Source organism: Sceloporus occidentalis, unplaced genomic scaffold (genome assembly GCF_023333645.1).
Source record: "Sceloporus occidentalis isolate IW3139 unplaced genomic scaffold, rSceOcc1.0.p SCAF_3, whole genome shotgun sequence".
NCBI classification, from domain to species: Eukaryota; Metazoa; Chordata; class Lepidosauria; order Squamata; family Phrynosomatidae; genus Sceloporus; species Sceloporus occidentalis.
In genome coordinates, this window is record NW_028316983.1 from 117,880,262 (window position 1) to 117,894,015 (window position 13,754).

General features: G+C 39.2%; 1 protein-coding gene across 3 annotated transcripts in view; it reads right to left on the reverse strand.

The window, feature by feature from the left end:
* LOC149316624 (ras-specific guanine nucleotide-releasing factor RalGPS2) overlaps positions 1–13,754 on the reverse strand; it is a 150,125-nt gene that overhangs the window by 92,576 nt on the left and 43,795 nt on the right. For 2 of the 3 annotated variants that reach the window (XM_089515956.1, XM_089515955.1), the window contains exon 4: positions 4,215–4,265. In XM_089515956.1, coding sequence (XP_089372082.1) covers positions 4,215–4,265 — 51 coding nt within the window. Of the gene's footprint in view, positions 1–4,214; positions 4,266–9,843; positions 9,961–13,754 lie in introns of all 3 variants that reach the window. The other variant, XM_089515957.1, reaches the window with a different exon arrangement.

Below are 13,754 nucleotides of genomic sequence, written 5' to 3' on the forward strand. Positions count from 1 at the left end.
AGTAAGTTTAGAGAAATACTGGATGAATTCCCATGGTCAGAATTGCTCAAAGGGTTCATGGTTTCTCTGCCAAAACTAACAAGAAAACTATATTAAAATGCTCCACCAGTGGTATATGACATCGTCAAAATTAAATATGATGTATAAGAGAGGATGCATAAAACGTTGGAAATGTCAAAAGCAAGAGGGCAATTTCATACACATGTTGTGGAATTGTCAAATGGCAAAAAGTTATTGGAAAAATATATTGGAATTAACAAACAAAATTCTTCAGGTGGAAATAACTCTGGACCATCATATATTCCTTCTAAATATGACAAGCAGACTAGATAGTAAAACAGAAAAAAAATATGGTAGTGTACTTTTATATATGATCATGACGGCAAGGATCTTATATACGCAATTTTGGAAAACTAACAGAATGCCAACTGGAGAAGAATGGCTAATTAAATTAAGAGAAGCAATGGATATGGATCTACTTACAGCAGTATTAAAAGATAATGGCATCTCAGACGAATGGAGGAGTCTCTTAAATTTTGGAAAGAAAAAAAGATGGAAATTTATGTAACTAACAGAATTAAGGTGGGAGCTTAAGAAAAGTTTGTTTAATAGAGTCTCAGTAAAATAGTTTTTGTAACATAGAGGAATTAAGATTCAGTAAGAACAATACTTATAAATAATGAATCTAAGAGGTCTGTTATGATGACAAGGCTATGTAAGGAAGTTATAAAAAGAGAAATTTATTCTAGTGCAAGAAGATAGATAATGTTGACTTATCGAAGAACTGATACAGAACTGACTGAAAAGGTCAACAGGATGTAGTTGTTTTGTTAGATTTTGTAGTGTAATGATTTATGTTGTCCTGTAGTGATTGTCCATTGTGTTCGCTTATTTTTGTTAATTGTGTATTTTATATAATAAAAGGGGTTCTTGGTTCATGGGAGGTTCTTAAAGACGTCTAAGGAAACTAGAGTTGATCTAGAAGGAACTTTCAGGTAAGCTGATATTTAAGAGACATATATAAGAATTTTTAAAAGAGGAAAACAACCAAAGAGGAATACAAATGAATAGCCAATACTTGCAGAGTAAAAGTTAGAAAAGTTAAAGCTCAGAAGGAGCTCAGATTAACAAGGGAGGTTAAAAAGAATAAATAGGGGTTTTTGGTTATGTACAAAGCAAGAGGAAGAACAAGGAAATGGTGGGGCCACTGTGTAGAGAAGATGGTACAATGTTAACAGGGGATAGGTAAAGAGTACTGTATATATTCATGTATAAGTCTAGAAATTTTTGTCAAAAAATTGACTCCAAAAAGCCGGGTTGACTTATCCATGGGTCAATGTAAATAAGTGTATTTTAACTCTTCTTCTCTGAGTAGAGTGGCGAAAGGTATGAGCTTACTTCATCGTGGGGGCACCCAAAAGAATCATCAGCTGCCTAAACTCTTTCCACCATGATGCTTCTTCTGGCCTTTTTGAATGTTTGACTCAACTTAGCCATGAGTTGTATCAAAATCCATAATTTTGCCCCCAAAACTTGCCCTTGACTTATACGTGAGGTCGACATATATCAAGTATATACGGTAGGTTGAATTGTTTAATACCCTCTTTGTCCTAATCTTCCTCAAAACAAAAACCAGTGATGGGACTGGTGAAAATGAAATAAATCATGTTGTTATGAGACAACAGGCTACAATACATTAAAATGTAGTAAAGGAATATCTAGCTACTCTAAATAAATTCAAGTCTCCAAGGCCAGAGGGGCGGTATCCAAAAAGACTAAGAGAACTTGCTGATGTAATCTCAAAGCCACTGTCAAAAATCTTTTGAGGAATTCTTCGAGAACAGTAAAGTCCTAGCAGATTGTGCTCATTTTTAAAATGGGAAAAAAGAGAACCCAAACAGCAAGCAACCAGTCAGCTTAAGTCAATACCAGGAAAGTTTCTAGAACAGATCACGAATAGAACTGTGAGCTATTAGAAAGGAATGCTGTGATTACGAATACCCAGCACTGGTTTCTTAAAAACAAGTCAAGTCAAACTAAATGGAATATTGTGTCCAGTTTTGGGCACAGCTGTTCAATAAGGATATCAACAAGAGGGAAAATGTCCAGGGAAGAACAACCAAAATAATCAAAGGTCTGGAAACCAAGTTTTATGAGGAACACCTTAGGAAGTGGAGTATGTTTATCTTGGGGAAAAGAAGACTGAGAGATGACATGATTGCTATCTTTAAATATCTGAATGGATGTCATGTAGAAGATGGGGCTGGCTTATATTCTGAGCAGAACATGAATCAATTACATGAAAATAAATTCTACATAAATATTAGGAAGAATATGGCAGGGGGTTAGACTAGATAGCCCTTGTGGTTCTTTCCAATTCTTAAGATTATATGATTCTAAGAAAATGTAATATTTCATTGAACACTGGCCAACCGCCCCCCGCCACCCCCACCCCCCCAAGTTATTCCCATAAATCAGATGTGAATTTCACTCCATCTAAGTAATTATGAGCTTCCTTCACAAACACTAGCCATAGTGGCTGGAGTTTATGTGAATTATAGTTCAAAATATCTGGAAAGCACTAGATTGCCTGTTCTCTTCTCTTCTGTCTGGGAATTCTTGGTGGACATAAACTGTCATACAGTATTGTAGCCTCTCAGACAATCCAATGCTTGGCAGAAGATGGTTTTTCATGGGGATGTGTGTAAACAGCCTTTCTTAAGGACAGTTTTTTTTTAAAGTAAGGTAGATATGAAATAGTGCTGATTTTATGTAAACTGTCTATTTTAAAACCAAATTAATTATTACACAATTAACTGTAATACAATACAGTAATTATAAGCTAACACTATTACATAGGAATACATTTTAAAGTGGCAACATTTATTTATGTAAATTAAAAGAACATTTAATATTTTATTTAAAAAAATATCCTCAATACATTTGCTATTTACTAGACTCTTACAAAAACAAACCCTGTACTAGTATGAAGGCAATATTTACCATAAAGAGTTACAGTGCTAACTCTTGTAAGCAAATCCTTCTGGAAGAGGTTCATTTGCTTTGGAAGATTTTTGTGTTAAAAAGTACACATAGAATTAAGTATACCACAGACACTGCAAATCCTCAATATGAGGTAATTTGAGGATATATTCAGAAATAATAAATAAATAAGTCAAATCAAGATTGGATTTGTTGTGTTAACCAACTGTTTATTTCACAGCAGATGAAAGCCATCTTTTAAGGATATTGGCTAAAGAACTGAAATTGCATGGTTAAAGAGAAATTTATTAATGAAGGAACAGCTTTATAAAAATGAGAACTTTCAAAACTAAAGTTATTTACTTAGACCACTTGGGTGTATTTTTCTATTTCACTTTAAGTAAAAGAGAACTTTTTGTTATCACAGAATATCTGCATTTGGCTTATTTTTTTCACTTTAAGTAAAAGAGAACCGCCTTAAAATTAAACATACATGCACAACAAAATAATGTTTTCTTTTGATTTAAATATTTAGGAAATACAAAAACTGACTTAGCATACACTTCTAAGGCCTGACATTTTGTTCTCAACCATATCTGATCTGGGGACAGCTGTCTTCAGATCCAGAGCTTTGCCTAGTGAAACTACACAAGTAGCCCAGCACCACAAAGTCTGAAAGCAATGCTTGCCCAGCTTTTGCCACTGAAGACTCCTACCTGCCCCAAGATTTATAACAAGCACAGAAGGCTGATGACAAATTAAAGTTAGCTAGGACTTCTAAGGTCTTTACAACATGGTTTTCTGTCTTGTTTTGTTATCACAGAATATCTGCATTTGGCTTATTTTTTCCTCCACATTCAAGCTAAGACAGGAAAAATATAAAAACTTCACATTTATAGTATTCTCTCTCCAGCTGTTAAGAGATGCTCAACAGTAAAAACAGATATAATTCCACCAGTACCTATTTGTACTGATATGCGTGTGTGCATGTGCCTTCAAGTCACCTTTCAATATACTAAGAGTCAATAATATTAATTCATGATAAATCAAAGTCCCTAAAGCCACATGTTCTAAAACTAGCTGTATAAAATTCAGGAAAAACAGAAAACAAATTCTTTGTGCATATACAAATGATCATATTTTTAGTTCTAAAATATATGTATAGCCCGACACCGCAAGGATGTCTGTCCCCTAATTTATGTAAATTCAAACATTATGCAAGAATTACATACCTCTGGTTGAATAGCTTTAAATACAGGAATATCCATTAGCGTTATCTGGCCCTTAAGGAAAAAGTTTTGGAAAAGTTAGGAATTGTTTTCCTGTGAAATATGATCTTAAGATTGGAATTTTTAAATGTTTAACACTAGATAAAGAAATATTGGAATCAAAGTTGTGGGGATGGAGTCACTATAAATGCACTTATAACATTAAATGCTTATAACATTAAATGCCTAGTTTCCATACTTACCAGTAATTTCATAGAAATTTAGGAAAAAGTTTTATTCTTCAGAAATTTTAATCAAAGAAATAGATTTTATGTTCTATCAGTCTAAGTAGCCCAAATCACATGGTGGTGACAAAATGCCTTGTGCTACCACTTTACTACAGTAATTTTTAAAATTACAAATGAATATACATTGACCATTTATGAGGAGTTGAAGCTAGAGAGAAGAAAAATAGAAGAGTCAGAGTCAAAGGTTTGGCATACCAGATCCACAGCTCTAATCAGAATGATGATCATGCCCTCCTCCAGGTTCGATGTCCCCATAATATATCATTTCAGTTGCCAGTGCAGCACAAAAGAGGAAATACATCAAAGAACAAGATAAAATTCCTACCTGAGTGGCAGAGACTCAAGTACTGAGAATTCAAAAGAGCTACATAGGAATTATCAATACAGGCCACTAAATCTAGGGGCCAGTATGGAGCATTATGCTCCGGACTGGCCCCAGATTGACTATGAGGGTAGTCATACATACTGTGCTAGGAGTGTGATGGAATGTCATTGTCCAGATAAGACAGCTGACCAACACCATATCAGCTCCACTGTCCTGTCCTGTCTCTGGAACCGCTGCTACATCTCTCCCTTATTGTGTGTAAAGCCTGCCAGGCACACCAGTGCTTCTGCTGCGGCAAAACAGGGTGCCTGTGCAATCAACAAGGAGGGGGTAGAGCAAGCTCCTCTCCTAGACAGCATGGCTGAACACCTTCTGGAGATGTCACAGTCAATGATCTTGCTTACCCTCCTAGATTACATGGCTGGACACCTGGAGATGTCCAGCCACATGATCTAGGGGGTTGCTCTACCCTCTCTTTATTGATTACATGGGTTCCCCATTCTGACCACAGCAGAAGTGCTGGCATGATAGCCAAGGAGCTGCTTGACCAACGAGGAAGCAGCAGTGTAAGGTCCAAAGGGGATCCACCCCCTTGCCTACGCTGCTTAGTGCCTGGTAAGGGGGATGACATGGCTCTTGACATGTTGACAATAGGATCAGCCAAACTAGACCCGATTCAGCTGCCCACACAGCCAAAAGAACCAGAGGCACTCTGGAATTTCCTGGGAACCCAAGGGTTTCCCCTGGCTTTGCTTACTTTGGTGCAAAGTCAGATTAAGGACAAAAAGGATTCTCCCAGGAAGTAGCCCTATGCCATGAAAACTCCTAGCAGTGGCTTTGGTCACTAGTGTAGACAAGTACATAGTTTTCTTGTTCTCATTTTACTTCACAAACCTATTGTTTTCTGTGTGCTTTCAAGTTATTTCTGACATATAGCAACTTTAAGCCCAGAAGGTTTTCTTGACAAGATTTGTTCAATGGGTTTCCTTTTGTCTTGCTTTGAGGCTGAGATAATGTGACTTGCCCAAATTCACCCAGTGGGTTTCCATGGCCAAGCAGGGATTTGAATCCTAGTCTCCAGAGTCATAGCCTAATGCTCTAACAACTATAGCACACTTGTTCCCTCACTAGCATGACCACCTAAATAATTAATAACTAAAAACTTAGTATGGCACCTCACTTAAGCATCTTTGCTTTTCACAAACCAATTTTTGCTCTCAACTTCTGAATCTTATCTTGTGTCACTCCAACCTATCCAATGTTGGCAAGATTAAGAGAAGGAATCTACAACTCAAACAGGATTATACAGGAGACAATACTGATTCCAAGCAGAAAGAAAATACAGTTGCCCCTTGGAACCTGCATGGGATCCTTTCCAGTCCCCCCCCCCCCTCCCCAGGTAGGTTCTAAAATTCATGCATATTCAAGCCCCATAGGCTTGAATGGGGTGCACGCATCATTGAGATGAATGGTGGTCACCCCTACCCGGTTTTTTAAATCCACAGATCTCAAGTCTGCGGACTAGGAGGAGCGACTTTAAACTCATTTGAGATGTGGTGCTGGAGAAGAATGCTAAGGATACCATGGACAGCCAAAAAGAGGAACAAATGGGTCCTTGATCAGATCAAGGGTAAATATTCCCTGGAAGCCAAGATAACGAAACTGAGACTGTCGTACTCTGGGCACATCATGAGAAGGCATGACTCATTAGAAAAAAATAATACTAATGAAAGTAGAGGGCAACAGAAAGAGAGGAAGACTACACACCAGAAGGATAGACTAAAACAGGGAGTACACAGTCTTGAATTTTAGCAGTGGAGGACAGCAGGGCATGGAGATGTCTCATCCACAGGATCACCATGTCACAGTCTCGCTTTAGTGCTCAGTTGTGTATCTTTATACTATAGAATCATATCTAATTCTTCCATTGCTGCCTTTCCCAATCCTGGTTTTCTTCTGAATTCTTGACAGCAGTCTCTGTTCTGATCAATACTTGATTCAAGGTACAGGAAATGTTTAACTACTGTATATACTCATGTATAAGTCTAGAAATTTTAGTCAAAAAATTAACCCAAAAATCCCAGGTCAACTTATCCATGGGTCAAATGTAAATATTATATTTTAATATTTAATAAAAAAGGGAATGATCCCCTGGTGTAAGACAAGAGTGCAATCTGTCCTAGAAGCACTGACCTCCCTCTACTCTCTCTTCCATTCAGCTTTTAGTGTGAGTTAAAACAGTTATGCCTGCCATCATTTTGCAGGTTCTTTGGCATTGTTTTCCTTTGCTTCATCATTTAGATCCTTTGTTACATGCCCCTAAGTTTTACCCTCGACTTATCCAAGGGTCATATCAAAATCCATAATTTTGCCTCCAAAACCTGACCTCGACTTATATATGAGGTCGACTTATAGTCAAGTATGTATGGTATTTCAATTTCCTCATTGTCTAGGCTGAATTTATGTAGACCCTCTGTAGTCAATATTTTTGTTTATGTTCAACAGTAGACCTGCCTTTACACTTTGCAGTATGGTATCATCTGCATATCGCAAGTTACTGATGTTCCTTCCTCTTTATCTTCAATCTTCCATCTTATAAGTCTAAACCTGCTCTTCATATTATATTTTCAGCATATATGCAGAACAAGTAGGATGCTAGAATGCACCCTTGCCTGACCCCTTTGCCAATTGAGAACCATTCTGTTGCTCTATATTCTGTTCTATAGCATCTTCTCCTAAGTATGGATTCCTCAATCAGGGCTATCAAATGCAGTGGCACTCACATTTCTTTAAGAGCGTTCCATAGATTTTCATGATCATGCGACTTTGCTACATTCTATAAAGTACATGCTGATTTTCATTTGTTATGTAATCCCTAGTGCCTCTGCCTTTTCTGAACCACGTTTGCACCTCTGGGATTTCTCTCTCTATATATATTATTGGAATCTACGTTGCAGAATTTTTAGCATAATTTTGCTTGAGTGGGAAATTAATGCTATGGTCCTATAGTTGTTGTCTTTTGTGTCTCTTTTTTTATGGATGGGGATATATATTGAATGTTTCGAGTCTGTTGGCCACCGTTTTGTTTTCCCCATTTGTTAGCATATTTTACTCAACACTAGCTTTGATTCTGTCTGTAGACTGAAGCAGTTCAATTGGAATATTATCCGTTCCTGGTGATTTGTTTTTTCTAATTTCTCTTATTGCAGCTTCCACCTCACTTTTCCAGAATTTGGGATTCATCTTCATATGATTCTTTGTTCCAAGTGTCATCCCACTGAACCTTTTTCTCCCAGTACTGGAAATACCTTCAGTATATTGGTATACCTTCTTCTCCACTAGAAACCAGAAAAATCTTCAATGGAATGCCCAAACTGAAATATGGAAATAGGCACCCTTTAGGTTCTGGCTGGCAAACTGGTCACCCTCTTGCATCCAGGGAAGGATAGAGTTGAGAGTCACCATCCTCAAGTGATGTGGGTGGATGTAGTGACTGACTCCTCAGAGATCCAGGATAGGGTGCAACACCCCCCCCCCCCCGGATGACAATGAAGTATCGGGAGAAGAAGCTACAATAGTATTGAGTCATGGGGGCAGGTTTGATTACCACATTTTGCAAGAATATCCACCTCTTGGAGTAGTCTGGTGGAGGGAGGTGTAGCTCTTATAACAACTGTGGGAAAATACTCCTGGAACTCGATGGCATAGCCTCTGTTGATAATGCTGAGGACACAAGAGTGTGAGGTGATGAAGGATCAAGTAGGGAGGTATTTCTCAAACTGACTGAAATGGAGGCAGATGCATTGGTGGTAGAGTGAGTGGCTGCATAGGCTTGTTGTTCAGTGCAAGACAGCAATGACACTGGTGATAAAACGGCAGCAGACATGTCATCTGAAAAGGAGTCAAAGTAGATGCTTAGAAGCCTCGCCTTGGTGTTTCTTCGAGTGTTTGGACTTGAACTTCGGTGCAGAAGCTGACATCTAACCAACAGAAAAAGGCAGAAGGGCACAGTGGTACCGTGATCACCATGGGCGGTGCTGCATCTATATCAGAGTGTCTCACTTTTGAGCTCAGTTGGACCCATGGATTGAAGTTATATTTCCTAAACGCTTACTTTATCTTTTGCATGTACTCCAATTTTGAATCTATTTCAGTGCTGAAGAGCCCACCGTAATCAAACAGCTGGTTGTTGATCACTGACCGAGCTTGTTTGGAGAGCCCCAAGGAATGTAGCCACACATGCCTGGAGAGGGAACAGCCATCACTTTGCCACCACAGTTCACAGTACACTGGAAGGTCATTATTTGCTGGCCAGCCAGCTGGGTGACCTTCAGACTGGATGAAAAACACTATTCTTCTGTCTTAATCCCCCAACTTGCTGATGGTGGATGTTAGTTTTTCACACAACAACTGATGTTACACACTCATGCAGGCAAGGTAGTTGAAGATCTTGCACAGCAAGGCAGCTGAAGAGTAGAATTTTCAGCTGTAACTCCATTTCTTCTCACTTGGGGCATGAAAGCAGTACAGTGGGTGCAAGTGGCAATCACAGGAGCTTTGCCTAAACAAGTGAGACATTTCAAGTACAAGGATATTGGTGCTGCATGAGACATACTTTTTGAATGATGCCAGCAAGACACTGAGCCCAGGAAGTGAGCGTGGCTCTGACTGCCAAATGACAAACAATCCGGAGGAACCCCCCCCTCCAACACACACACACACAAAACACCTAGTAAAAGCCAGGGTTGAAGCAGTGAAAGGCCAGATAGTAGCTCAAGAGCCCAGTTCCTCACCCACTGCTGCAGTGGCAGACAAGAAGGAAGTAGCAGTTTTGGAGAGAATTCCTTTATAAAGTGTTGCTGGAGGTAAGCATGGCTACCGCCAAAATGCTTCTATGACATTACAGTAGTTCCAAATAATGCACTGCACAGGCGCAGGGTAACCCATTTGTGCGAGTCAGAGAGACCACAAAGAAAAATTATGAATTTATTTTATGTTTAGAATGTTTAATGGTACTCACGTTGTCAGAGCCCTTGTGAATAAGTTGGATGAGCTGGGATCCAACCAATCATGCTGTTTGTAATTTTCAAACTATCATTAAGGGTTCCATTAATTTTCTGGTAGCCTGTATGCTTTTCTGAAAGCAAATTTATGAGATGGCTACTTTAAGATTAGAACGAAGGTGCAATTCTGTTTACTGCAGTCCCCTTCTTTCCACTTCCCACAAGATCCCACACTAAGTCAATGCACTTCATTTTCCTACACATTCCTTTGCTCCTTTGTAAGCATATACCAGTCCAAATACCACTCATCTCACTAGACCAGATAGTGCACTGGGATCTTCTGTTCCTGGCATGCAGGCATTTGACATAATCAAGAGAAGAAATCACTATCAAGTAAGTAAATGGAGACAGTGCTAAATATATCTATTATTTAGAGGCATTCATTTAAGATCAGGAGATTCTGAACTAAGAAAATTAAATTCATTTTTTTTACAGGTTACCAGGTAGCTTCAGCATACAACTTCTCTGGAGTAATGTCCTTCTTTGAGCATTGCAAAGATTTCCCTTTACATGTTATGGGAAAACACTAAGTGGAAATATCATGCTCATACTTAGTTGATGGTCTGTTATTTTAGTGAATTAATAGTAATGCCATTGTTTTTAACGATTGCATTTTATATGGAATTGTTTTATTGCTATAATCCCGCCTCGATCCGCAGCAAGTGGCAGGAAATATAAATAAAAATGATTATTGTTATACTGTTACCCCTGACCTGAAAGAGCAGTATCCATTTTTAGCCAATAGGGCCACATGGAGGGGATCAAGGCCCGTTCTTGCAACAGATACACATTGTCAAAATTATCAATATGATTTTTCAGAGTTTATGTCCTCCATTTTAGTAATTATTCAGACCACTCAAAAGCGAGGATCATGCAAATTCTATGGAATCATGGGAGGTAGCTTTTAAAAACCTCTAAGCTAGTAAGTACTATAAAATCAATTCTGGGAAGCCAGCAGTACTGTACTCAATTATTATCCAAGCAAGGAGACAAACATAATACTATGCAAACAACAAAAAGGTGCTATACAAAAACAAACAGGACAAACTTCAGTTACAGAAGAAAAGGAGTAATAGGAATCAAAATGGTTTATTTTGACACCTTGCACACAATGGCTTGTAACCAGATTGGCACAACAGAGCTTTCTTACCCACATATCCCCAATTGAAATTCCTGGTGTGGAGAAGCTGAACAAGTCTGGTTAGAGCCAGTCAACCACAGCCTTCAGAGTCCTGTGAAAGAGGGCCTATGGGGGAGAAATCAATATCCAAGAGCAGTGTTGGTGAACCTATGACACAGGTGCCAGAGGGGGCACTTAGATCCTTCTCTGTGGGCACGCATGCCGTTACCCCAGCACAGAGTTTGCCAAAGTTCATTACTAGAAATCCAGAGTGACTTTGTAATAAATAAGTGGGTTTTGGGTTGCAGTTTGGGCACTCGGTCTCTAAAAGGTTTGCCATCACTGTCCTAGAGGTTTGTCTGTAGGGCAATCTATAAGAGAGTGAAGAACAGTTAGAAAGAGTGGAACTGATAAGATCTGAATAGAGTTTTGGGAGCTGAGAATGTTCGAAGAGTCCAGGGAGTTTCTGCTTAACCTAACTGTTATATAACCAACCTTTACTGGTTTTATTTTCTACAATTGTCTCTGGCTGTTTTCATTTTAGAATTGAAAGGCAGAACTGTTCATACTTTAGCACAAAGAAACCACTCCAGCCCTGAGGCCCTAGCACCAAACCCAGGAAGGGATCCTGAAGATAAAAGGACAAGGCAAGTAACAGGAGCACTAGGGATGGCACTATAAAGCCAGCCTGGATAAAGGTTCTGTCACAATCTAAAATTCGTTCTTAATGGTCAAATGGCCCTATGAATAGCACAGAATAGGCATGGAAGAAACTAATTCAAGAATGAAGATCTGGTGGGAAAGTGATTTCTGCAGAAATATCTGGCTATTTTTTCCCCATTTTCCCCTTTCACCAGAGCCCTCCACACTGAATCCTACTGTTCCACACATGGCTGGAAACTCATGTGTTGCTTAGTTGATAGGGCAGGGAACTCCAATGCACAAGCAAACATCTAGTCATGGAACTGTGGGTGCAAGTTACTATTTTTTAAAAAAAATCTTATTTTTCAAGCTGACTCACAAAGCAAGTATAAACCTAAATGTGAATTTAAAATCAAACTGCAAACAAAACTCAAACCATTCTTTGAAGTTATGCTACAAAAGGTAAAGAAATATCATTACTGTATTCTGAGAGCCAGTGTGGTGTAGTAGTTTGAGTGTTAGACTATGACTCGTGACATCAGGGTTGACTCCCCGCTCGAGTATAAAAATCCACTGAGTGACCTTGGGCAAGTCAAATTGTCTGTCTCAGAAGATGGCAAAAACAAAACAAAACAAAACAAAAACAACAAAAAATACCCTCAGAAGAAACTTGCCAAGAGAATCCCGAAAACGGAGCTGGAGAGAGCACTTCCATTATCTTCCCGAGAGAGACAGTTGTAGAAGTATGCCTTTTGTTACGCTAGAAAAATCTGTACATCAAAAACCTTTTACAACTGTCTTCCTCAAGAAGAAGAATGTAAGAGCTACAACACCATGCAGAGATCCAAAGAGAAATCCACTTCTCTACAGCTCTGTTTCGGGGGTTTTTTGTCATAAGATTAGGCTGTTAATGTCAGATCATACTGGAAGGAAACACATTGCCCTCCAGTGACTATATGGTTGCAGCTAATTATCTCTCATCAATGGCTATGCTGGCAAGAGTTGGTGAATTTGAAGTCCACTGAGGGTCAGAATACAGGGGGTTCTTATAAATCACTACACTGGGCAAAATGCATTCTGTGGGTCACACGTACCTCCAATGATTGCGGCGGCATCCCCTAAATTTTGGGAGCTCCCAAAAATGTTGTTCATCCCAAATTACTCGTACTTCCTTTTTGGGGGAAAAAACCTGTACAGGTCTACAAAAATGTGTAGAAAAATCCTGAAAATGTGATAAAATGACTAATATTGTATCCTCAAATGATTTAGGGACACTGGTGCCAAACACAGCAAAGAAAGTTTAAGATCAAAGATTTGGATTTGGAAGGGGCAAAAAGTAAGAGATGTGGTCCTCCAAGATCCTAAAGGTTGCCAAGGCAGTTCCCAACCCCTGCCAGTTGTCCATTCTCTCAACATTCGTATTTCATGTAATATATGCAACACATTTTCCCTCTTGTCCTGAAAAAATCCTCACATATTCAAAAGCTGAAACCTGCCAGACTAGGGCACCATCTGCAATGTAGAAACAATCCAGGTTGACACCTCATTAACTGTCAAGACTCAATGCTATGGAATTCTGGGAATTGTAGTTTTCTGAGACATTTAGCCTTCTCTGTCAGAGAGCCCTGGTGCCACAACAAACTACAAATCCGAGGATTCTATACACTGAGCCATGGCAGTTAAAGTTTTGGGAAAAAGTACCGGAGTGTGAGGTGGCTTCTCAACTCCAGGAGTTCCTGGATGAGGTGGATTATCTTGATCCATTTCAGTCTAGTTTCACATCTGGATATGAGACAGAGACAGCTTTGGTCGCCTTGGTGGACAACCTGCACAGAGAACTGGACAGAGGGAGTGTGCCTATGTTAGTTCTGCTGGACCTCTCAGTGGATTTTCATAACATTGACTGTGGTATCCTTCTGAGTTGCCTTTCTGGATGGGGCTCACGGCACTGTTCTACAGTGGCTCTGTTCTTTCCTGAAGGGACGCTCTCAGAGGATGGTGCTGGGGGATTCCTGTTTGGCTTCCTAGCCATTGGACTGAACCTCGGGATTCAGTCCTATCTCCTATTTAACATTTATATGAAACTGCTGGAAGAGGCTGTCCAGA